At 44.7% G+C, this 23,561-nt stretch overlaps 2 protein-coding genes across 3 annotated transcripts in view; both read right to left on the bottom strand.

Annotated features, from left to right (window-relative positions):
- Positions 1-4,041, bottom strand: part of STON2 (stonin 2) — a 421,961-nt gene extending 417,920 nt beyond the window's left edge. For both annotated transcript variants that reach the window (XM_075844465.1, XM_075844467.1), the window contains exon 1: positions 3,767-4,041. The gene's annotated coding sequence lies outside the window, so the exon portion shown is untranslated. The remainder of the gene's footprint in view (positions 1-3,766) is intronic.
- Positions 4,042-11,120: 7,079 nt separating this feature from the next.
- On the bottom strand, positions 11,121-22,181 carry LOC142664960 (interferon-induced very large GTPase 1-like). The gene is made up of 2 exons (XM_075844436.1): positions 22,063-22,181; positions 11,121-18,880 (listed from the first exon to the last, which is right to left on the bottom strand). The coding sequence occupies exon 2, from the start codon at positions 18,876-18,878 to the stop codon at positions 11,628-11,630; it is 7,251 nt and encodes a 2,416-aa protein (XP_075700551.1). The 5' UTR covers positions 18,879-18,880; positions 22,063-22,181; the 3' UTR covers positions 11,121-11,627.
- Between the last annotated feature and the right edge of the window lie 1,380 nt (positions 22,182-23,561).

The raw sequence follows: 23,561 nt of genomic DNA, 5'->3' as shown, positions 1-23,561 counted from the left end.
TGTAGTAATAGAGAATAGGGCAACCCAGGAGATGAGTTACTGTTGTAATAGAGAATAGGGCACCCCAGGAGAGGGAGTACTGAGAATAGGGCACCCCAGGAGATGAGTTACTGTTGTAATAGAGAATAGGGCACCCCAGGAGAGGGAGTACTGTAGTAATAGAGAATAGGGCACCCCAGGAGATGAGTAACTGTAGTAATAGAGAATAGGGCACCCCAGGAGAGGGATTACTGTAGTTACAGAGCAAAATACACCCCAGGAGAGGGAGTACTGTAGTAATAGATAATAGGGCACCCCAGGAGATGAGTTACTGTTGTAATAGAGAATAGGGCACCCCAGGAGAGGGATTACTGTAGTAATAGAGAATAGGGCGCCCCAGCAGAGGAATTACTGTAGTTACAGACCAAAAAAAACCCCAGGAGAGGGAGTACTGTAGTAATAGAGAATAGGGCACCCCAGGAGAGGGAGTACTGTAGTAATAGAGAATAGGTCACCCCAGGAGATGAGTAACTGTAGTAATAGAGAATAGGGCACCCCAGGAGAGGGAGTACTGTAGTAATAGAGAATAGGGCACCCCAGGAGATGAGTAACTGTAGTAATAGAGAATAGGGCACCCCAGGAGAGGGAGTACTGTAGTAATAGAGAATAGGGCACCCCAGGAGATGAGTAACTGTAGTAATAGAGAATAGGGCACCCGAGGAGAGGGATTACTGTAGTAATAGAGAATAGGGCAACCCAGGAGATGAGTAACTGTAGTAATAGAGAATAGGGCAACCCAGGAGATGAGTAACTGTAGTAATAGAGAATAGGGCACCCCAGGAGAGGGAGTACTGAGAATAGGGCACCCCAGGAGATGAGTTACTGTTGTAATAGAGAATAGGGCACCCCAGGAGAGGGAGTACTGTAGTAATAGAGAATAGGGCACCCCAGGAGATGAGTAACTGTAGTAATAGAGAATAGGGCACCCCAGGAGAGGGATTACTGTAGTTACAGAGCAAAATACACCCCAGGAGAGGGAGTACTGTAGTAATAGATAATAGGGCACCCCAGGAGATGAGTTACTGTTGTAATAGAGAATAGGGCACCCCAGGAGAGGGATTACTGTAGTAATAGAGAATAGGGCGCCCCAGCAGAGGAATTACTGTAGTTACAGACCAAAAAAAACCCCAGGAGAGGGAGTACTGTAGTAATAGAGAATAGGGCACCCCAGGAGAGGGAGTACTGTAGTAATAGAGAATAGGTCACCCCAGGAGATGAGTAACTGTAGTAATAGAGAATAGGGCACCCCAGGAGAGGGAGTACTGTAGTAATAGAGAATAGGGCACCCCAGGAGATGAGTAACTGTAGTAATAGAGAATAGGGCACCCCAGGAGAGGGAGTACTGTAGTAATAGAGAATAGGGCACCCCAGGAGATGAGTAACTGTAGTAATAGAGAATAGGGCACCCGAGGAGAGGGATTACTGTAGTAATAGAGAATAGGGCGCCCCAGCAGAGGAATTACTGTAGTTACAGAGCAAAATACACCCCAGGAGAGGGAGTACTGTAGTAATAGATAATAGGGCACCCCAGGAGATGAGTTACTGTTGTAATAGAGAATAGGGCACGCCAGGAGAGGGATTACTGTAGTAATAGAGAATAGGGCGCCCCAGCAGAGGAATTACTGTAGTTACAGAGCAAAATACACCCCAGGAGAGGGAGTACTGTAGTAATAGAGAATAGGGCACCCCAGGAGAGGGAGTACTGTAGTAATAGAGAATAGGGCAACCCAGGAGATGAGTAACTGTAGTAATAGAGAATAGGGCAACCCAGGAGATGAGTAACTGTAGTAATAGAGAATAGGGCACCCCAGGAGAGGGAGTACTGAGAATAGGGCACCCCAGGAGATGAGTTACTGTTGTAATAGAGAATAGGGCACCCCAGGAGAGGGAGTACTGTAGTAATAGATAATAGGGCACCCCAGGAGATGAGTTACTGTTGTAATAGAGAATAGGGCACCCCAGGAGAGGGATTACTGTAGTAATAGAGAATAGGGCGCCCCAGCAGAGGAATTACTGTAGTTACAGAGCAAAATACACCCCAGGAGAGGGAGTACTGTAGTAATAGAGAATAGGGCACCCCAGGAGAGGGAGTACTGTAGTAATAGAGAATAGGGCAACCCAGGAGATGAGTAACTGTAGTAATAGAGAATAGGGCAACCCAGGAGATGAGTAACTGTAGTAATAGAGAATAGGGCACCCCAGGAGAGGGAGTACTGAGAATAGGGCACCCCAGGAGATGAGTTACTGTTGTAATAGAGAATAGGGCACCCCAGGAGAGGGAGTACTGTAGTAATAGAGAATAGGGCACCCCAGGAGAGGGAGTACTGTAGTAATAGAGAATAGGGCACCCCAGGAGATGAGTAACTGTAGTAATAGAGAATAGGGCACCCGAGGAGAGGGATTACTGTAGTAATAGAGAATAGGGCGCCCCAGCAGAGGAATTACTGTAGTTACAGAGCAAAATACACCCCAGGAGAGGGAGTACTGAAGTAATAGAGAATAGGGCACCCCAGGAGAAGAGTTACTGCTGTAATAGAGAATAGGGCACCCCAGTAGAGGGAGTACTGTAGTAATAGAGAATAGGGCAACCCAGGAGATGAGTAACTGTAGTAATAGAGAATAGGGCACCCCAGGAGAAGAGTTACTGCTGTAATAGAGAATAGGGCACCCCAGTAGAGGGAGTACTGTAGTAATAGAGAATAGGGCAACCCAGGAGATGAGTAACTGTAGTAATAGAGAATAGGGCACCCCAGGAGAGGGAGTACTGAGAATAGGGCACCCCAGGAGATGAGTTACTGTTGTAATAGAGAATAGGGCACCCCAGGAGAGGGAGTACTGTAGTAATAGAGAATAGGGCACCCCAGGAGATGAGTAACTGTAGTAATAGAGAATAGGGCACCCCAGGAGAGGGGTTACTGTAGTAATGGAGAATCGGGCACCGCAGGAGAGGGTTACTGTAGTATTAGATATTAGGACACCCCAGGAGAGGTAGTACTGTAGTAATAGAAAATAGGGCACCCCAGGAGATGAGTTACTGCTGTAATAGAGAATAGGGCACCCCAGGAGAGGGATTACTGTAGTAATAGAGAATAGGGCACCCCAGGAGAGGGGTTACTGTAGTAATGGAGAATAGGGCACCCCAGGAGAGGGTTACTGTAGTAATGGAGAATAGGGCACCCCAGGAGAGGGAGTACTGAGAATAGGGCACCCCAGGAGATGAGTTACTGTTGTAATAGAGAATAGGGCACCCCAGGAGAGGGAGTACTGTAGTAATAGAGAATAGGGCACCCCAGGAGATGAGTAACTGTAGTAATAGAGAATAGGGCACCCCAGGAGAGGGATTACTGTAGTAATAGAGAATAGGGCGCCCCAGGAGATGAGTAACTGTAGTAATAGAGAATAGGGCACCCCAGGAGAGGGATTACTGTAGTAATAGAGAATAGGGCACCCCAGGAGAGGGGTTACTGTAGTAATGGAGAATAGAGCACCCCAGGAGAGGGTTACTGTAGTAATAGAGAATAGGGAACCCCAGGAGAGGGTTACTGTAGTAATGGAGAATAGGGCACCCCAGGAGAGGGTTACTGTAGTATTAGATATTAGGACACCCCACGAGATGGGTGACTGTCGTAATGGAGAATAGGGCACCCCAGGAGAGTGGTTACTGTATAAATAGAGCAGGAGGCACCCCAGCAGCTACACACATCACACACCAGCACTGGCACCATACCTGGCTCTATGCACAGAGATGACTCCTCATAATAGCAAACTGCAGGCTCCCGAGATTAAAATCCAGGGCTGCAATTGTCAGGAGGGGAAATATTAATATGTGAAATGAACAGGGGTGTAGTGATTAGAGGGTGCAGTGGTAAGGGTATGAAGCGATTGGGGGTGCAGTAATGATGGGGTGGTGTGATTATGGGGTGCAATGATTAGGGGTGCAGGAAGGTACGAGGTCCAGGAGACGTGTACAGGAGAGAACTGCAGTTCCAGGGACAGCTGAGTTTTCTATGCCACAGAGATATGAACATGCAAACTCCTCCTGACTTCTCCCTGATTGGTCACATTACAACATCTGGGCAGCAGGGTCGGTGCTTTAACCCTAGGTGGGCAGAATGTGAGGGGTGGTAAAGCTCTGCTGTCTGCTGGTAAGGAAACTTTCCAATCCAGAGACATAACATGGCAGTACAACAAAGGGCACTGCTAGATTAATATCATTTACTAGATTTAATCCCAATTTTCCTATTCGCTGTAATAACAGTTTTAACCCCTTCCCGCCACAGCCCTTTTTCAGATTTTAATTTTCGTTTTTTCCTCCACACATTCCAAAAGCCATAACGTCTTTATTTCTCTGTCTATATATTCCTATGAGGGGTTGATTTGTGCGGGACGAGTTGTAGTTTTTCGTAGCGCCATTTATTGTGCCATATAATGTACTAGGAAACAGGGAAAAAATTGGGGTAGAAAATGAAAAAAACAGTGATTCCTCCATGTTTTTTGCGCGCCGTTTTTACGGCATTCACTGCAATTAAAACAACCTGTTACCTTTATTCTGCGGGTCAATACGATTAATTTATTTTGTGTCGCCAAATTCCGAGAACCATAACTTTTTTATTTTCCCGTCGATTAAGCGGCGTGAGGGCTTCTTTTTTGCGGGATAAGTTGTCGTTTTTAAAAATACCATTTTGGTGTACATGCGACGGTTTTATCACTTTTTATTTCATTTTTGTAGGGGTTGAGGTGACCAAAAATAGAGATTCTGGCGTTTACAATAATTTTTTTTTACGCCGTTCACCGTGCGGGTTAAATAATGATATATTGTAATAGTTCAGACTTTTACGGACGCGGCGATACCAATTATGTTTATTTATTTTTTTACTATGCTCTAGGGGGGGGGGGGAAATGGGAAAAGAGGGGTTTTTTGAACTTTTAATTTACTTTTTTTTTTTTTTATTACTCCCACTAGGGGACTTCAAGCAGCGATCGTTAGATCGCTTGCACAATATACTGCAATACTAATGTATACTAATGTATAGCGGTATATCGTGATTCTGACAGGCCGGAGGCAGCGCTTAATAGGTGCACAAACATGGCGGACCTGGGGGCCTTCATTAGGCCACCAGGCAGCCATAGCAACCATCGCCCCCCCCCCTGCGATTGTGTTGCGGGGGACGCGATGAAATGGTAGAGGGGGTTGCCCCCCTTTTCCTAACGATTTAAATGCTGCGGTTGCTGTTGACCCCAGCATTTAACGAGTTAAACGAGCGGGATTGTGCTCGAGCGCGATGCCGCTCATTACGCTGAAGTGTCAGCTGTAAAAAACAGCCGACACCGGCATCGTATGGAGCGGGTTCACTCCGTGAGCCCGTTCCATACTTCCCCTACCCGACTTTGGCATATGGGTACGTCAAATGTCGGGAAGGTGTTAAATATCTGATAAGATTCCAAAAGTAAAAGTGCATATTCCCCTATAACCCACAAGGTCACATATAAAATTACAAAGCAGAGTCACTGTGTACATACATTACATTACTTATCCTGTACTGATCCGGAGTTACATCCTGTATTATACTCCAGAGCTGCACTCACTATTCTGCTGGTGGAGTCACTGTGTACATACATTACTTATTCTGTACTGATCCTGAGTTATATCCTGTATTATACTCCAGAGCTGCACTCACTATTCTGCTGGTGGAGCCACTGTGTACTTACATTACATTACTTATCCTGTACTGATCCTGAGATACATCCTGTATTATACTCCAGAGCTGCACTCACTATTCTGCTGGTGGAGTCACTGTGTACATACATTACATTACTTATCCTGTACTGATCCTGAGTTACATCCTGTATTATACTCCAGAGCTGCACTCACTATTCTGCTGGTGGAGTCACTGTGTACATACATGACATTACTTATCCTATACTGATCCTGAGTTACATCCTGTATTATACTCCAGAGCTGCACTCACTATTCTGCTGGTGGAGTCACTGTGTACATACATTACATTACTTATCCTGTACTGATCCTGAGTCACATCCTGTATTATACTCCAGAGCTGCACTCACTATTCTGCTGGTGGAGTCACTGCGTACATACATTACTTATTCTGTACTGATCCTGAGTTATATCCTGTATTATACTCCAGAGCTGCACTCACTATTCTGCTGGTGGAGCCACTGTGTACTTACATTACATTACTTATCCTGTACTGATCCTGAGTTATATCCTGTATTATACTCCAGAGCTGCACTCACTATTCTGCTGGTGGAGCCACTGTGTACTTACATTACATTACTTATCCTGTACTGATCCTGAGATACATCCTGTATTATACTCCAGAGCTGCACTCACTATTCTGCTGGTGGAGCCACTGTGTACTTACATTACATTACTTATCCTGTACTGATCCTGAGTCACATCCTGTATTATACTCCAGAGCTGCACTCACTATTCTGCTGGTGGAGTCACTGCGTACATACATTACTTATTCTGTACTGATCCTGAGTTATATCCTGTATTATACTCCAGAGCTGCACTCACTATTCTGCTGGTGGAGCCACTGTGTACTTACATTACATTACTTATCCTGTACTGATCCTGAGTTATATCCTGTATTATACTCCAGAGCTGCACTCACTATTCTGCTGGTGGAGCCACTGTGTACTTACATTACATTACTTATCCTGTACTGATCCTGAGATACATCCTGTATTATACTCCAGAGCTGCACTCACTATTCTGCTGGTGGAGTCACTGTGTACATACATTACATTACTTATCCTGTACTGATCCTGAGTTATATCCTGTATTATACTCCAGAGCTGCACTCACTATTCTGCTGGTGGAGTCACTGTGTACATACATTACTTATCCTGTACTGATCCTGAGTTATATCCTGTATTATACTCCAGAGCTGCACTCACTATTTTGCTGGTGGAGTCACTGAGGGCTTGTCCTCAAGATGTTGCCAGGTCCAGATGGCTTAACATCTGAGGTCTAGAAGACCTTTAAGTATGCCTTGGTTCCTCTCTTGACTGTGGTATTTAATGAGTGTCTCTCCTTACAGTCAATCTGGAGCCTGAAACTTCTCTAATTTCAGGTTAACTGAAGGCGCCATCTAGTGTCAATGGTCAGGTACTACAAGGCAGCTTTAATTTTATTGTAATAATTTTTGTCCTATGAACCTTTATTAGAAGCATAGTTGCCAACAGTCCCGAATTTGCCGGTACTGTCCCGACAAATTACTGTCCCGGACGTGTCCCGGCAACTGCCACATTCAATTGTATGTGCGTCCTCAGTAACGCAGATACAATTGAATGCTATGACAGAGCAGAAAACTATCCGCTCCCTGCTCTGCCATTCACTCCTCCAGGAGCTGAATCCCCGGCCAGAGCGTTGCTAACGTTCCACTCCTAGAGGGAGCCCCAATGGCGCCATCTACAGAGAGGGGGGGTGCAGTGCTATCTACAAGGGTGTGTGTGTGGCACCATCTACAGAGGGCACTGCGACACTATCTACAGGGTGGTGTGTGGCATTATCGACTGAGTGCACTGTTGCACCATCTGCAGGGGGCTGTGTCGCTCTATCTACAGGGGGCTGTGTGGCACTATGTAATGTCCGTGGCTGTGGGCTGTCAGCTCCGTTCCCCTCCTGACAGCCGCAGCCACGAGTCGGCAAGCGCTGGCCCCAGCCTCCTCCTCAGGAGACGCAAGCGCTCGCGTCCACTCACCTCAGGCGGATCCCGTAGGGTGCGCGCACACGCTTGTGCCCACTCTTAAAGGGGTAGTGCGCACACCGGACATAGTGGATGAACTTTGATGACCCATGAGTACCCTGGACTATAAGAGGGGTCCAGCCCCCCTAGTTCGATGCCTGAGCATTGTTGTGTTCCCTAGTTTGTCTATGTGATGGCCTCCTAGTGTGTCACCTGTACCTTTTCCTGTACCTGTTCCTAGCATTCCATACATTCCATGTCTAACACTGAACTGTGCCAAAGTCGTGCCGTGCTGTATCCACGTCTGACCTGCTTCACCTCGCCTGACGTCCGCCTGCTACCTAGTCCCAGCCGAGCCTGCTGCTGTCTGAGCTGCCACAGGTACCTATAGAACTATAGACTATTACCTGCGCCCTGTTGGCCAGCTGCCTTACCGTCAAGGCGGTACGGCCCAGTGGGTCCACAGACCCTTCGTGACACACTATCTACAGGAAGCAGTGTGTGGCACTATCTGCTGGGGGCAGAGTGGAGTAGCATCTACAAGGGGCACTGAGTGTGGCACTATCTATGCTGGTTTTTACGCTGCCAGTAGTGATCAGCACATATTACCTAGCCCTAGTGATAAAGTGAGACATCACCTGCCTGTAAACAACTGGATAACCAGAGACACCGGCCACCATCGTAGTTGTCAGTTAAACTGGTGCAGACATTTTTGTTCGACTATTTGTATGCAGAAATTCTGTGAAGAAAGCAACGCCCCATTAGCTACACCCACCACATAAGCCACGCCCCATTTGTCATACCACCTGATAAGCCACGTCCATTAGCTACACCCACCAAAGAAGCCACACCCTAAGTGTCCCTGGGAAAAAAAAAATGTTGCTAACTATGCAGAAGTGACCTATGAAATAGACCCAGTATTAAGGGATGAGAGGTCTTCAGTGGACGTGGACTGAGAAGAAATGAGTTATTTCGGACCTTTTATTGGACGCGGTTGATAGCCATAATATTCCGCATGTGAGACAGTGCAAGTTAAAGACAAACTGCTCCGCCATGTGATCTTTACGTCTATGGCCGGCTTCAGTGGATTTCCATGCACGTCTCACAGCTGACAACTCCAGCACAATGTATGGCATGTCAATAAAAGAATCCTGCTCATCAGTAAGACAAAGCGTCAGCGAGATGTTATAACAAGGCTACATAGAGAGGACAGACAGCGCAGCGCGCCATTCTCAGCTCCTCTACTTCCACATGCGGCTTCACTTCTAGGAACAGGTTGTTAAGTCATAGAAAATCCAGATTATCCGTAATAAACAAGAACATTTCTGCTCACCCTCTCAGGGTCCCGCAACTGGCAAGACTTGTGGCCTCTCAGATGTGCGTCCGATTGTCTCTTTGGGTTTATAGACATCAGGATATTTCCACTTTTAAATCAACATATAACCCCACAGACAATTTTTGTTTTTTTCTCCCCACATTCCCAGAGCCCTAACGTTTTTATTTTTCAGTCGACGTAGCTTTTTGAGGGCTTTTTTTGTGCGGGACAAGTTGTATTTTTTACTGGTACTATTTAATGTATTATATAATGTACTTGGAAGCTGGTAAAAATGTATTTGTGGGATCGAATTAAAAACTCCGGCAGTTTTTCTGGGTCTCGTTTTTATGGCATTTATTCTGCGGGTCAGTACGATTACAATGAGACCAAGTTCAGTTTTTTACACTATTTACAAAATTAAAATGTAAAACTTTTTTATTTTTCATCATTGGAGCTGTCGTTTTGAACGGTGCCATTCTGGGGTACAGACGACGTTTCTATCACTTTTTGTTAAATTTTCTGGGGAAAGCAAGTTCACCAGAAAAGCTGGCATTGTGATATTCTCTTCCTACGGCGTTCCTCCTGCGGGTTAAATAACGTGATATTTGAATATTTCAGACTTCTACAGATGTGGCGATACCACTTAATAGAAAAATAAACTTCTTCACATATTTTTATGGGAACTTTTTTTTTACTTTTATTTTTTGTAGTTATTTTTTCTTCTCATTTTTTCACATTTTTTTTTATTCTTTATGTTAAGACTTTACCATCGTTAGAATGCTCATTCAATACACTGCAATTCTTACACATGACAGTGTATTACCTTTACCTGTGCTCTAATATTAAGCATTGTCCTTTGGCAGATTCCATTGCAGCGGGAGGGGGGGCATTGGGTGACAGAGGGAAAATCCTCTCTCAGTCTCTGACCGCTCAGAAGCCGTGATCTCTAGTGACCGCGACATTTGAGGGGTTAAACTCCCAGAACCAGAGTTATCTCTTAGCTTCTGATCACCGTATTGTGACAGCGCCCATACAGCGGATGTCACTAAGAGGTTAGAGCATATTAAAGGTTAAATAGAATTTATCTGTAAAAACTGCAGACATACATTACATTACTTATCCTGTACTGATCCTGAGTTACATCCTGTATTATACTCCAGAGCTGCACTCACTATTCTGCTGGTGGGGTCACTGTGTACATACATTACTTATCCTGTACTGATCCTGAGTTACATCCTGTATTATACTCCAGAGCTGCACTCACTATTCTGCTGGTGGAGTCACCATGTACATACATTACATTACTTATCCTGTACTGATCCTGAGTTACATCCTGTATTATACTCCAGAGCTGCACTCACTATTCTGCTGGTGGAGTCACTGTGTACATACATTACATTACTTATCCTGTACTGATCCTGAGTTACATCCTGTATTATACTCCAGAGCTGCACTCACTATTCTGCTGGTGGAGTCACTGTGTACATACATTACATTACTTATCCTGTACTGATCCTGAGTTACATCCTGTATTATACTCCAGAGCTGCACTCACTATTCTGCTGGTGGAGTCACTGTGTACATACATTACTTATCCTGTACTGATCCTGAGTTATATCCTGTATTATACTCCAGAGCTGCACTCACTATTCTGCTGGTGGAGTCACTGTGTACATACATTACATTACTTATCCTGTACTGATCCTGAGTTACATCCTGTATTATACTCCAGAGCTACACTCACTATTCTCCTGGTGGAGTCACTGTGTACATACATTACATTACTTATCCTGTACTGATCCTGAGTTACATCCTATATTATACTCCAGAGCAGCAATCACTATTCTGCTGGTTTTAGTGGAAACAGTAGGCCAGCTCCGGGCCAGACTCCCCCCGCCCACCCACCAATAGCTTAGTTGATCTTCTAAAATGCAGGAAGAATTTTGTTTTCCCTACATCAGGTGTGTGTGTTTCTCAGCATTATATTTTGTACATAAGAGACCACATCCAGGTTCAGTTTCTAATCTAAATTGTATTATTTATATTGAGCATTTTATACATATGAAAAGGTTTAGGGGATAAATGTTAGTAGCCAATTACTGGACGCCGAGGTGCATTCCTTACAGCGTCATAACCTTAATGATTAAGCGATATTACATATTCTTATTATTTGTATTATGGCTGTATCTAGTCATGACAATCCTTGAAATGGCGCAGTAAAAGCAGCAATGTTTGTAGTAAAAGGAACAGTGAGAATCCGTAGAACACCACAGACAAGTGGTGACAAAATGTAGCCATCTACTACTACAAACAGTATCAATCATAGATTGTAAGCTCTTGACAACAGGGTCCTCACTCCTATTTGAGTGGATAATTAGTTTGTTACTCTGTAATGTCTGATTTTTCTCCCTCTGAATCGTGAAGTGGTGCGGAATATGTTGGCGCTATAGAAGATTATTGGCCACTGGTGCAGAGCAACTGTATGAGCCGTGTCTGCAGGTGGTTGCAGGCGCCAGGTCTAGTGTGGTCCGATGGTCTGTAATTATATCGGCTTCCAGTTATAGTTGATCTCTCAGCTTGGCGATCATTTCATCTTTATTTATGTGTGACCACTCAGCCGGAATGTCCTCTTTCCGAAACTTTAGGTTATAATCTTCTTCCAGCTTACTTCTGAACTGAGCCACAAACCACTTCCAGTACGGCGGGGAGGAGTTGTCTGCCGTGATGCTCCAGTTGGCGTAATTTGGTCCTATAGTTCTGTAATTTCTGTATAGGATCTGTTTTGACGGGCTAATCACCAGACAATTGTTGGAGCTAACAAGATTAGAACATATATCTATGACAAATTCATTGGAATCGATCCATGAGATACCAGTTATTGCCTGGGGACGATGGAAAGGTACAGAGTGGTCACCATCATGGTTATCAATAGTGTGGGTACAAATTGCTCCACAGAAGGGGCACTGCTCCCAACATCCGCACAGCTGCTTGACCAGGATTTCATGAGGTTTGGTCTCAAAGGAATCAAAAGTGGTGGTATCAAAGTCTTTTTTGAAATTCTCTACGGCTTCATTCCAAGATGCGCACATGACTTCCTGAATAAACTCAATGTCCTGAATCTCCTGGTGTTCAATGCTCTTCAGGTCGGCTCTTGTAAAGGTCACATGGTCTCCAATCCTCTTGTAGAAGTCATCAAGCCATTCGGAGACTTTACCATTTTTATCTTTGACAATCCTCGTGGACTTAGCAATGCTCAAGAGAACAAGTTTGTGGAAATGATCTAGGCTAATGTGTAAGGTGTCCTTGAGTCTGTGCGACTGTTCATCTAAGTAGAAATCGTTAACACTTGTCTCAATGAAGTCTCGGAAGAAGGTCTTTGGGAAATGGAGATATTGCCGGTATTTCTCAAAGTCTTCACGTTCAGCCAGATAAATCAAGATGTGGGCCTCTAGTCTGGAGCGATTACTAGCAAAGGGCGGGTAATTGCTGGTCATCTCATCCACAATTGCCATGCCTGTCCGTTCATACAAAGCTGGCCGTATTGCTTCAAGGGTCTTTTTACATAAGAAGTCTGCGAATGTCGTTTTAATTGAAGCGGCTCCTTCACAAGAAATTTTGAAACAATTGAAAAACTCTTCCCGTTTGCTCTCGAGGATAACCACAGGGTCATTGGTGTGCCGGAAAGCTTCATGCATTGACTGAAAGATAGGAACGGCCAATCCGCAGAAGTATAGGGAGACATGGAAGTTAAACATCTTTTTCAATGTGAACTTATCAAATTTCTTTTCATTTATTATCTCGGACACATCCTGCAGGAGTTGATAGAAGAAAGCCTTGGTGTAGTCCACCTTCTCTCTCTGCTTATCTTCTAGGTACTTGGTTATGATTTGCTTTAGATTCAGAAACACCTGCTCAATGCTTCTCTTCTCAGGGTCACCTAGAATATGGAATAGATTTCGGATTCCTGCCCTCCCTGCAGCGTGCTTTGATAGATCAACAGAGAACGTGCTCCACCTCGAGAAATTGCTCAATTTCTTGCTCTTGGTGCATTCTTCCCTGTAGTATTGGAATAGAACGTCCTCAGCGTCTGAGATGATCTGAGGCTCCTCGGGCTTAGGAGAAGAGTTGCTGATCTCTGTCACCCAGCGCTGCCACAGGGCAATGAAATGATCTTTCAGCTGGGATTCTTCTAACCCTTTGTCCTTTAGGTCCAGGGCCAGCTGCATACTCTTCCTGCGCAGTTGTTCTTCATAGCCCAGCTGCCTCTGGTTTACATGATTCTGACTCTTTTTCAGCTGTACGCGCTCTGCCGCTTTTCTCTTGGTTTCTTCCACCAGTTCACCACTTAGACTAGTTAACCTGTTCAGAACGTTGGCCTTCCACTGGATCAAGATCTCTTTATCCTTCTCTTCACTGAAAAAATCTTCAAACTCATCCTTGATAGACTCAAACATTTCCTTTGCCTCGCTCTCGATACTGCTGTGGCTCACAGTGATGATATCACCTTTCTTAATTTTGTTGTTCAATCTTGCCTGAAGTTCGAGAAAATGGCGTCTCAGCTGCCAAGTCAGCTTTCTGTATTTGTTTTCGACTTTTTTATAAGCAGAAATTTCTAAGGTATTTTTAAAGCTAAAAACAAAGTTTTCATTTTTCAATGCTGTCCAAAGGTCTTCTATGCGAACACTAACCTGAGAAATGCTTAAGATGCCTCCAGAATCCCCATTTCTAGAACGGAGTATCAAATCTTTCACTGTTTGGGTGTTCTCACTATAGAGGGGGTTAGGGGGTGCCATGGGTGGATTTCCATCCCACAAGTGAGAAAAATAATAAATGTGACGATTGGCATCAAACTTGATGACGTCACTGAAACGCTGAACGTGGCACATTTCTTGCTCAGCTGCGAGGGCCGTCATCTTATCCAGCTCGGTCTGAAGAAGTCTGCGCCCCTCTGCATTTTTATCATGCGCAGTTAACTCTCCTACATTTTGGTGCACAAAGAGGCAGCTGGTAGAGAGCTTCACCTGCTTCATCCGTAGAAACGCCTGGACAGCTATTTGTAGAATGTCTTTAATCTCTGAAGGGTTTTCACCAAAAACATTGATCAAGGTCATGTTGCCTACACCAATTACAAAAGTTGCCAATTCATTGTCGTGATTCATTGAGGATTGATTTGCTAGCTCCATGGCTCTAAGACCTTCAGTATCAATGACCAGTATGTAATCAAAGCCGAGCTCTTTTTTGAGTTCATCTGCAATTTCCATCAGTTGCATAAATGCTCCTCTTGTACATCTGCCAGCGCTTACACCAAACTGCAGACCAAACATGGTGTTGAGGAGAGTTGATTTGCCTGAACTCTGGACCCCAAGTACAGAAAGCACAAACATCTTCTTATCTCCTATAGTCTTAATGACTTCTGTCAGGACAGCTTTTATCCAGTTGACTGGTACATAGCAAGCATCTCCGTCCATAAGTTCTATCGGGTATCCATCATAAACCATCATGTCAGCGGCAATTTTTGGCAGCTTATCAAAACATTCATCTTTATTCTGCAAGTCATGCAAAGCCTCGTAGGTTTGTCCCACCTCTCTCAGGATGTGCTCGAGACCAAACAAACTGGCATTCATTTGTGTTGAGAGAGAATCCAGGTCACCTTGTAATGTCCTCACCAGTTCCTTGTTGGCCAGTTGTCCGGACTGTAGACGAGTCCATACGCTGGTATACTTATTGCGCAGCTCGGACACAAGGTCACAGGAAAGGTCGTCTATGAATATTTTAAACCATTGCAGAAAGAACCGTTTTGTGGGTTTAGACAAAGAAGTCTGTAGAGCAATGAAGTCCTTCATGAACTGATTTTGACTTGCTTTTTTCAGTTGCTTTTTTCTTATGGAGTTTTTGTCTTTCTCGGTCTGACTGCGGTAATCATCAATTCTTCGATTCATCTTGTTTTCCAGGCAATTCAGCTCTCGGTCTTTTTCACACCATGAGCGCCAGAGGCTCCCTGATAGAGGCAGCAGCTCCTCCTTAGCAGTCATCAGGTCATTTCTTTTTAGGAGGCCCATCATTTTCTCAGCTTCGGCCTTGCCATCTACACATTCCTTACAATCTTCGTCCACATAAAACCCACATTGTTTCCCAATTTTTGCACAGGTTTCAAGACTGCAAGACTTGGGAGATGCAGCCAACAGACGTCTGATGGATGTGGTTAGTTCTTCCAGAACTTTTGCTTCATTCCGGTTTTTAAGACCAATTATGACTTCCAAGCGCTTGGTGTCCACATTTACAGACGCTTCTCTTTCTGGAGAGAGTATTATCAGGGGTTTGCCTTTTAAATTCTTCATGGACATCACACTGCTAGAGGTTGACCTCGAGTAAACAATGACATTGATTGAAGATATTTCTTGCAAAAATTGAGATTGTTTCTTATGTTCCTGGATGTCGCCCCTCAAGTTAACAAAAGCTAAAGATTGTGAAAATTGGTCTGTGTCCTTCCCAGTAGGGCAAAACCAAAAGATTTCTGCCATCCCGTTGATCAGTACACGATTCTTGATGCTGCCTTCACAGTTCCTGTGGTAGAAGATGTTATGTTTGTGCTTACTTAATAGGTTGGTTAAGAGTTGAGATTTAGAGAATTCATGTGATCCAACCCTGGTGAAGGAAATCACTGGGACATGAACTTGACATATGAGCTTCTCTTTAAGTGTTCCTGTTTCAGAGAGCTGAAAGTCTAGAACACTTTTCTGGACTTGTCTGAATGCCCACAGAGGAAGCTCTATCTCCGAGTCATAGGGCCTTGGCACTAGAAAAGGCAACGCAAACTGGCAGATTGACAATTTTGTAAAAGTGTATTGTCTCATGAAGTCATCTGAACAATGATACACGGCCATCAGGAGATCCATGGGATGTATGGTCTCCTTCGCTTCTGACACGGTCTGCACCTCCTCTTCTGAACAAAGATTTAGTAAGTCGTCAATTGAATCGAATGTGTCGGCCTCTAGTTCGGGGCAGCTGGCATTGTCAGAGCTGTTGATCTTGTTGCTGCCCTTGTAAATTAAATATCTGAATCGATAATCTAATTTCATCAACATCTGCATAAAATATAATGGAAGCTCACTTTCAGAATCTGGGCATTTCAGTAAAGATGTGTAGACTACATGAAAGTTTCTCCTCGTCAAACCTTTAGGAAAGTGTTGCTTGAGCCCCAGACGACTTATCAGATGGAGAACATCTTGCTTGAGGGTGGTTGGATTGTTTTCTACTCTGCCGGTCAATAGAGATCCCGTTGTAGCTGTATGGTTCGTTACATGACAAACATTTTTTATTTCTTCAGCGAAACTTTCCACATTCATGGCTTGACAATCTCCTGAACGTAAATGCTTAAAGTCCTCGATTAAAGATGGTAAATCACTTAAATCTTTGTGTTTTTGAAGAACATTTACAATTTCTTGCTCGAGACCAGACTTCAAATCATCTAAAATGAGCTGTACAAGCTCCCTCTTCTGCTCTGTGGATCTGGGGCGAGTCTCATCACCTGCGGTCAGTGCCGCCTCCAACAAAAAAGCTTGAGCTCTGCAAACTCCGATATCTTTGAGACTGTTATATTCCTTAAATAAACGCTGCATCTCATCAACCATGAAGTTGACCTCATGAAAGCCAAGTCTTTGTTGGAAATAATGGTTATGGGCTGAGTACCCGACACTGCTGGCAGCACACAGAACAATCATCTCTTCCTCTTTTTGACCCATGGTTCTCAAATTTTTCAAAAATGAACCGATGTAAGAATTTATAAGGACGTTGATTTTGACTTTTGCATCAAGATCTCCCTCCTTGGGGTCATCATCTCGACTGAGCTGTAAGAGATCATTCTTTGCCGTTGAAACGGATTTGATGAATGTTGGAAAATCAGACATGTTGTAAACGTGTTCCTCTTTCTTCTCTGGATGTAACCACGTGATTATAGCAGAATAAGAATCTAAGTTTTCACTTGCAAATTCAAGGTTTTGGAGAAGACATTTTAATAAAGAACGGATGACGGGTTCATCGGCCTTCGGGTTCTGTTTGTAAGATTCCATTACTTTGTGTAAGAAACTGTGAAGTGCCTCGTGAGGAAGGCACAAGTTTAACCAGATATTATAATTCCCTGTTTTGTCATTAAGTTGTTGTCTAAAATCAATCAATATCTGCAGCTGTTGCTGTGCGGGGTCAACGGGCCAACATGATAATTTAGAGAGGAATAATTTGGTATGGTAGGCAGCTGTGGAGACATTCTCCGCCACTGGCAAACTTGAATGTTGACCAGTGATCGCCAAGTAAACGTTCTTTAGATCCTTGGCCACTTTGTAAACATCTCTAAACTCCTCTTTGTGACCACACAGTAGAATTTCCCACACTGGAGTAAGATGAAGGCCTCGGTCTATCACACTCCAGGTCTTATTGTTGGCATCAAGTCCTGACTTCCACTCGCTGAGGGAATCTACAGTCAGTGGTCCTCCTGTTTTCGTCACGGTCAGTTGAATATCTTTCTGATTCTTCTTTGTATGGTCTGTTTTCATTGATTGCTTTGTGTCTGTTTTGGTGATATCATTGCTGACAGAGAAAGACCAACCACAGGAGCAGCTAATATTTACAGAAGAATCTAATACTTTCTGAGTTTCTTCCTGAACTTCCTTCAACATTTCTTGCTTAAACCCCTTGGAAGTTGCTGTCCACCAGAATATTCCTCCAAAATGAAGAGGCCCCCGATTGGCATGGGAGCCAAACCGACTGAAAAAACGTCCATATTTCTCCCTTAGTATATTACGTGTTTCTACCTCACTGCAAAGCTTCAAAAGGTCCTCAATTGAACTTAGCTCTTGGAGGGCTGCGGAGGAGAGCCGGAGCTGATCCTTCGTCATATAAGAGGAGGCCAGGGGGATGTAGCAGTACTTTGTGGTAGAGATGTAAGCATGTTCATTATGAGTGTCTTGCTTTTGTTTGGTCACGCTGGTTGAGTTGTAGACCGCACTGGCCTCGGCTTGGATACACCAGAAGCCTCCTTTAGCTGCCGTGGCAACACTAAAACCCAACTTTTCCATCGATTTATGGAACGTTGTTTCTTCTTCAGAAGATGAGAACTCTTTCTGCTCTAGCACAGGCTTTTGTTGAGGACCAGTGAGGCAAAAGCCACTTGGAACAGCAAGAAGTTGGTCCCGTTTTTGTAGAACATCTTCCGGATTCATTGTTAAGTATATTCCTTCCAGGGCAAGGCCTCCTGAGGCGTGAAGCAGAACCTCCTGGTCAGATAGTCCATCATGGCTGAGCGGTCGCTTCTCAGTCAGTCCCTGGTCATATTTGTCCATCATTGCTTCTAGAGACTCCGCTACAGGCCGGGAGGATCTTGGAGTCATGTCCTTCGCCGTCTTCATGGCTTGTGCTTCAATCTCAAGTTTCTTCTGAAGACTTTGTTTGGCTTCCAGCTTCACTTTTTTTGCTTCATCCAATCGTGTTTTCCCCTTTATCTCTTTGTCAATTGTTTTTTTGACCTGTTCATCTCGTGTTTCTGTTAGGGAAGCCGATGGATGATGGATATTCAGCAGCTTTCTGAGGGCTTCTTTTTCCCAAGGAAACTCTGCATGCTTTTCTATCTTCAGGTAATCCTCAGGCCCCATATGTGCCAAACTCTGCCTACTTTCTACCCCCAAATGTTTGCGGAAAAGTTGAGTCCACTTTTGAGGATTGAGCCCCACATCTTCTAGTCTTTTTGTAAGGTCTTTGGATGTAGAACCTTCCGGAGAATCTCCATCTCTCTCCTCCACTTGCGGATTCTCGGCCATAGCTGTAAGATACAGAATATCCTGCTTTAATAGTGGACAGGGAATTATTGTCCGTGTATGTTTCACGTTTTCTGGATGATTCTGAATATAAAAACACAACCTGTCAGTCTTTATATGTAAAATACGACGACTCCATTCATAAAACACAGAGTTATCGCTCGTAGTGACCAATCAGATTTTGGCAACTCTCAAACCTGCATCTTACAAATATCGGTGGGGACGTGACTGAATACTCGACACTTTGCTCTCCTTTTTCACAATATTTCACAGATTAGTAAACTTTTGAATACTTCGCTCCACACTGATTTTGCATTTATCATGTATTTTCTCGATTCACATCTAAAGTTGAACTTAGAATCAGGTGACCTAACTTCCATACTCTCATCTGAGCGCAGACACGTGTGCCGAAAAAAGGGGCGGAGCTGCTTCATAAATATGGCGTAAAACCCCCAACAGACAATGATAGCCGAGCCTCCTATACACAGCATCAGCCCCATAATCTGACCTCGCCACGTTTCTGGCCTCACTGCTCACGTGGCACTACGCATAGTATTTGGTGGGACAGGAAGGGGTGGTCTTCTGGAGAGGCTTCACTGTGTATATAGTGAAATCTCTTCCTTTGAGAAGACCTCCCCTTATCCAGACCAGATTTCGTGTGGCAGATTTTTAATTCCCTTATATCTTATGTGGATTGTCTTCTTGTATGACACGACCTCCCATCTAGAAGACCATTTTTCAATGCAGTTTTGGGTGATCATCTCAAAAAGCTTTTACTGTATATATGTCATAGATGTGAATACGGGCAGCGTTTCTCAATGTTTCTAAATCCCCCCTACTCAATTAAATGACATCACTTTACCCTTAAAGGAGTTGTCCAGGATTAGAAAAACATCTCTGCTTTCTTCCAAAAATGGCACCACACCTGCCCATAGGTTGCGTGTGGTATTGCAGCTCAGCCCCTTTCACTTTAATGAAGCGGAGCTGCAATACCAGACCCAAACCACGGACAGGTGTGGTGCAGTTTCTGTAAGATAGAAGCCATGTTTTTCTAAACCAAGACAATCCCTTTCAGGCAATGACCATACACTGCACAGCATGTGGACAAAGTAAGTACCCCCCAGAGGTGTAACTTGAAGCTTTTGGGCCCCAATGCAAAACCTGTAACAGGGCCCCCACCAACCGGGCACACGACCGTTCCTCCGATACAGGGCACACAACAGTTCCTCTGATACCGGGCACAAGACCGATCCCAAAATACCCTGCACATGACCAATCGCATGGTACCGGGCACAAGACCGATCACTGAGACTCCTCCCATAAACTGATTATATGTCAGACCCCTGGAGACTCCACATCACATGACCTGGGATAATTTTGTGGCCGCTCAGTCCTCTGTGCCCCTCCACTAACCCCCGCCATGATCCCCTCCGCTGTACAGAAGACTCTGCTCCCCCTACTCACATGCCCTTTGCTTTCATTGATCCTAGCTAGGATATCCATCGTGTGACCCCGACAGCAGCTGTATTATATATATTTTGGGGGTGTACCATGTTTTCGCCCGCCCTGTTGATAATTGTTGTTTTCCGCCTCTAGTTAGAAGATCCGGGATATGGTCAGTGAATAAGTCGCTTCCATGTGACTCTGAAGCCATTTTTTCTAGTACAGATGCCAGAAAGCTGGACAAATACACGGACACGTCACATTGTGCTCTCCGCATATTTTTGTTTTGTATTTTGTGAATATTTTCTCGTCAGCCCTTAAATTTACAGGAGAGCGTCTCCAGAATCACCTGCCTGATGAGAATGTAGAATCATATCCCGTCTGTTCTGGACACCCAGCCCTGCTGCCCCCCTCTGGACAGAATGTGACAGTACAGAGCCGCTCCCGTCAGATAATGCTACAACAGACACAGGGGCAGGACAAGATCCCTAGGTCCCAAGGACAGGTACTCACCCCGTCCCCGCCACAGTCCCTGCAGTGCCGCATGATCGCTGACAGATGGGCAAACAATCATATAATTGCCCCCCAGCCCTCCATAGTGTTCTTATATAATACACAGTCCCCATATCCCCCAGCACCATGTCCTCTCACAGCTCCACTCTATTATAGTATATATATATACTGCCCCGGACCCTCACTCTCTTCATTCCGCCGCTTATCTCTACAGTAGGTGGCAGTCACATAGATACATAATGATATAGCGCCGTCCCCTCACCCATGCACTGGCATTTATAGACAGAGCAGGTTTTTTTCTTTTTAACCCATAATTTGATCCACCAAATGGCGCCGCCCTAGGCAGCTGCCCACTGCTCGCCCTGTCACTGAACAGACACATTGCGGATGGAGAGATAGTCTGCAGCGGGCCACATAACAGAAGTATCACCAGTGTGTGATCAATATATCAATACAGCAATATACTCCCTGTACAAGCAGAATAATCACAAACAACCGAGGAAGAGATGATCTGCAGAGAATAGACAACACTCTCAGGAAGAGATGATCTGCAGAGAATAGACAACACTCTCAGGAAGAGATGATCTGCAGAGAATAGACAACACTCTCAGGAAGAGATGATCTGCAGAGAATAGACAACACTCTCAGGAAGAGATGATCTGCAGAGAATAGACAACACTCTCAGGAAGAGATGATCTGCAGAGAATAGACAACACTCTCAGGAAGAGATGATCTGCAGAGAATAGACAACACCCTCAGGAAGAGATGATCTGCAGAGAATAGACAACACTCTCAGGAAGAGATGATCTGCAGAGAATAGACAACACCCTCAGGAAGAGATGATCTGCAGAGAATAGACAACACTCTCAGGAAGAGATGATCTGCAGAGAATAGACAACACTCTCAGGAAGAGATGATCTGCAGAGAATAGACAACACTCTCAGGAAGAGATGATCTGCAGAGAATAGACAACACTCTCAGGAAGAGATGATCTGCACAGAATAGACAACACTCTCAGGAAGAGATGTTCTGCAGAGAATAGACAACACTCTCAGGAAGAGATGATCTGCAGAGAATAGACAACACTCTCAGGAAGAGATGATCTGCAGAGAATAGACAACACTCTCAGGAAGAGATGATCTGCAGAGAATAGACAACACTCTCAGGAAGAGATGATCTGCAGAGAATAGACAACACTCTCAGGAAGAGATGATCTGCAGATCGCACCCACCTTTTCTGCAGCCGTTTGCGCCTCTCTTCCTCTTTAGTGTTGCAGTCTGTTCTCCTGACAGGAAGGTTTCACTTTCTTTCTCCGCTTCGCCCTCTTTCCCTCCTCTGGGCCATTTCCTGTCAGTTCTGAAAATGAAACGTGTAAAAAACTGTCTGATGGGAGTTCTGATTCCCCTCCTGGAGAAAGACTTGTGTAAATAAAGCTTAACGGTTCTATAATAAGTTCTACATTATTCGAATAGACTCATACAGATCTCTGCTTGCTGCCACTGAAAAGGAACATTCTTATTTACATGTAGAGACTGAAGACCCTTCCTGGTCATATCCACCTGACACGGATGCAGAACTCGTCACATAAACACATCTAGAAAATAGTGACGACAATAACTTTATAAAAGTTGCAGAACTTCTCTGATGAAGCTCAATTTGCAGAAGACCGGACAACGGCACTTATCTGTCCTACTCTCTATTAAATGGATAGGCTGCATTCTCAGTGATGTCACCGCTGCGCTCTAGTGAATGGATAGGCTGCATTCTCAGTGATGTCACCGCTGCTCTCTATTAAATGGATAGGCTGCATTCTCAGTGATGTCACCGCTGCTCTCTATTAAATGGATAGGCTGCATTCTCAGTGATGTCACCGCTGCTCTCTAGTGAGTGGATAGGCTGCAGTCTCAGTGATGTCACCGCTGCTCTCTAGTGAATGGATAGGCTGCATTCTCAGTGATGTCACCGCTGCTCTCTAGTGAATGGATAGGCTGCATTCTCAGTGATGTCAATGCTGCTCTCTAGTGAATGGATAGGCTGCATTCTCAGTGATGTCACCGCTGCTCTCTAGTGAATGGATAGGCTGCATTCTCAGTGATGTCAACGCTGCTCTCTAGTGAACGGATAGGCTGCATTCTCAGTGATGTCACAGCTGCTCTCTAGTGAATGGATAGGCTGCATTCTCAGTGATGTCACAGCTGCTCTCTAGTGAATGGATAGGCTGCAGTTTCAGTGATGTCACCGCTGATCTCTAGTGAATGGATAGGCTGCATTCTCAGTGATGTCACCGCTGCACTCTAGTGAATGGATCGGCTGCAGTCTCAGTGATGTCACCGCTGCTCTCTAGTGATGTCACCGCTGCTCTCTAGTGAATGGATCGGCTGCAGTCTCAGTGATGTCACCGCTGCTCTTTAGTGAATGGATAGGCTGCAGTCTCAGTGATGTCACCACTGCTCTCTAGTGAATGGATAGGCTGCATTCTCAGTGATGTCACCGCTGCTCTTTAGTGAATGGATCGGCTGCAGTCTCAGTGATGTCACCGCTGCTCTCTAGTGAATGGATAGGCTGCATTCTCAGTGATGTCACCGCTGCTCTCTAGTGAATGGATAGGCTGCATTCTCAGTGATGTCACCGCTGCTCTCTAGTGAATGGATAGGCTGCAGTCTCAGTGATGTCACCACTGCTCTCTAGTGAATGGATAGGCTGCATTCTCAGTGATGTCACCGCTGCTCT

This window comes from Rhinoderma darwinii, chromosome 12 (assembly GCF_050947455.1).
Source record: "Rhinoderma darwinii isolate aRhiDar2 chromosome 12, aRhiDar2.hap1, whole genome shotgun sequence".
Lineage (NCBI taxonomy): Eukaryota > Metazoa > Chordata > Amphibia > Anura > Rhinodermatidae > Rhinoderma > Rhinoderma darwinii.
This window is presented reverse-complemented; position numbering and strand designations above follow the sequence as displayed.

Excerpts from the sequence above, each read along its gene's own strand:
- LOC142664960 (XM_075844436.1), bottom strand. The coding sequence starts at position 18,878 with ATGGCCGAGAATCCGCAAGTGGAGGAGAGAGATGGAGATTCTCCGGAA.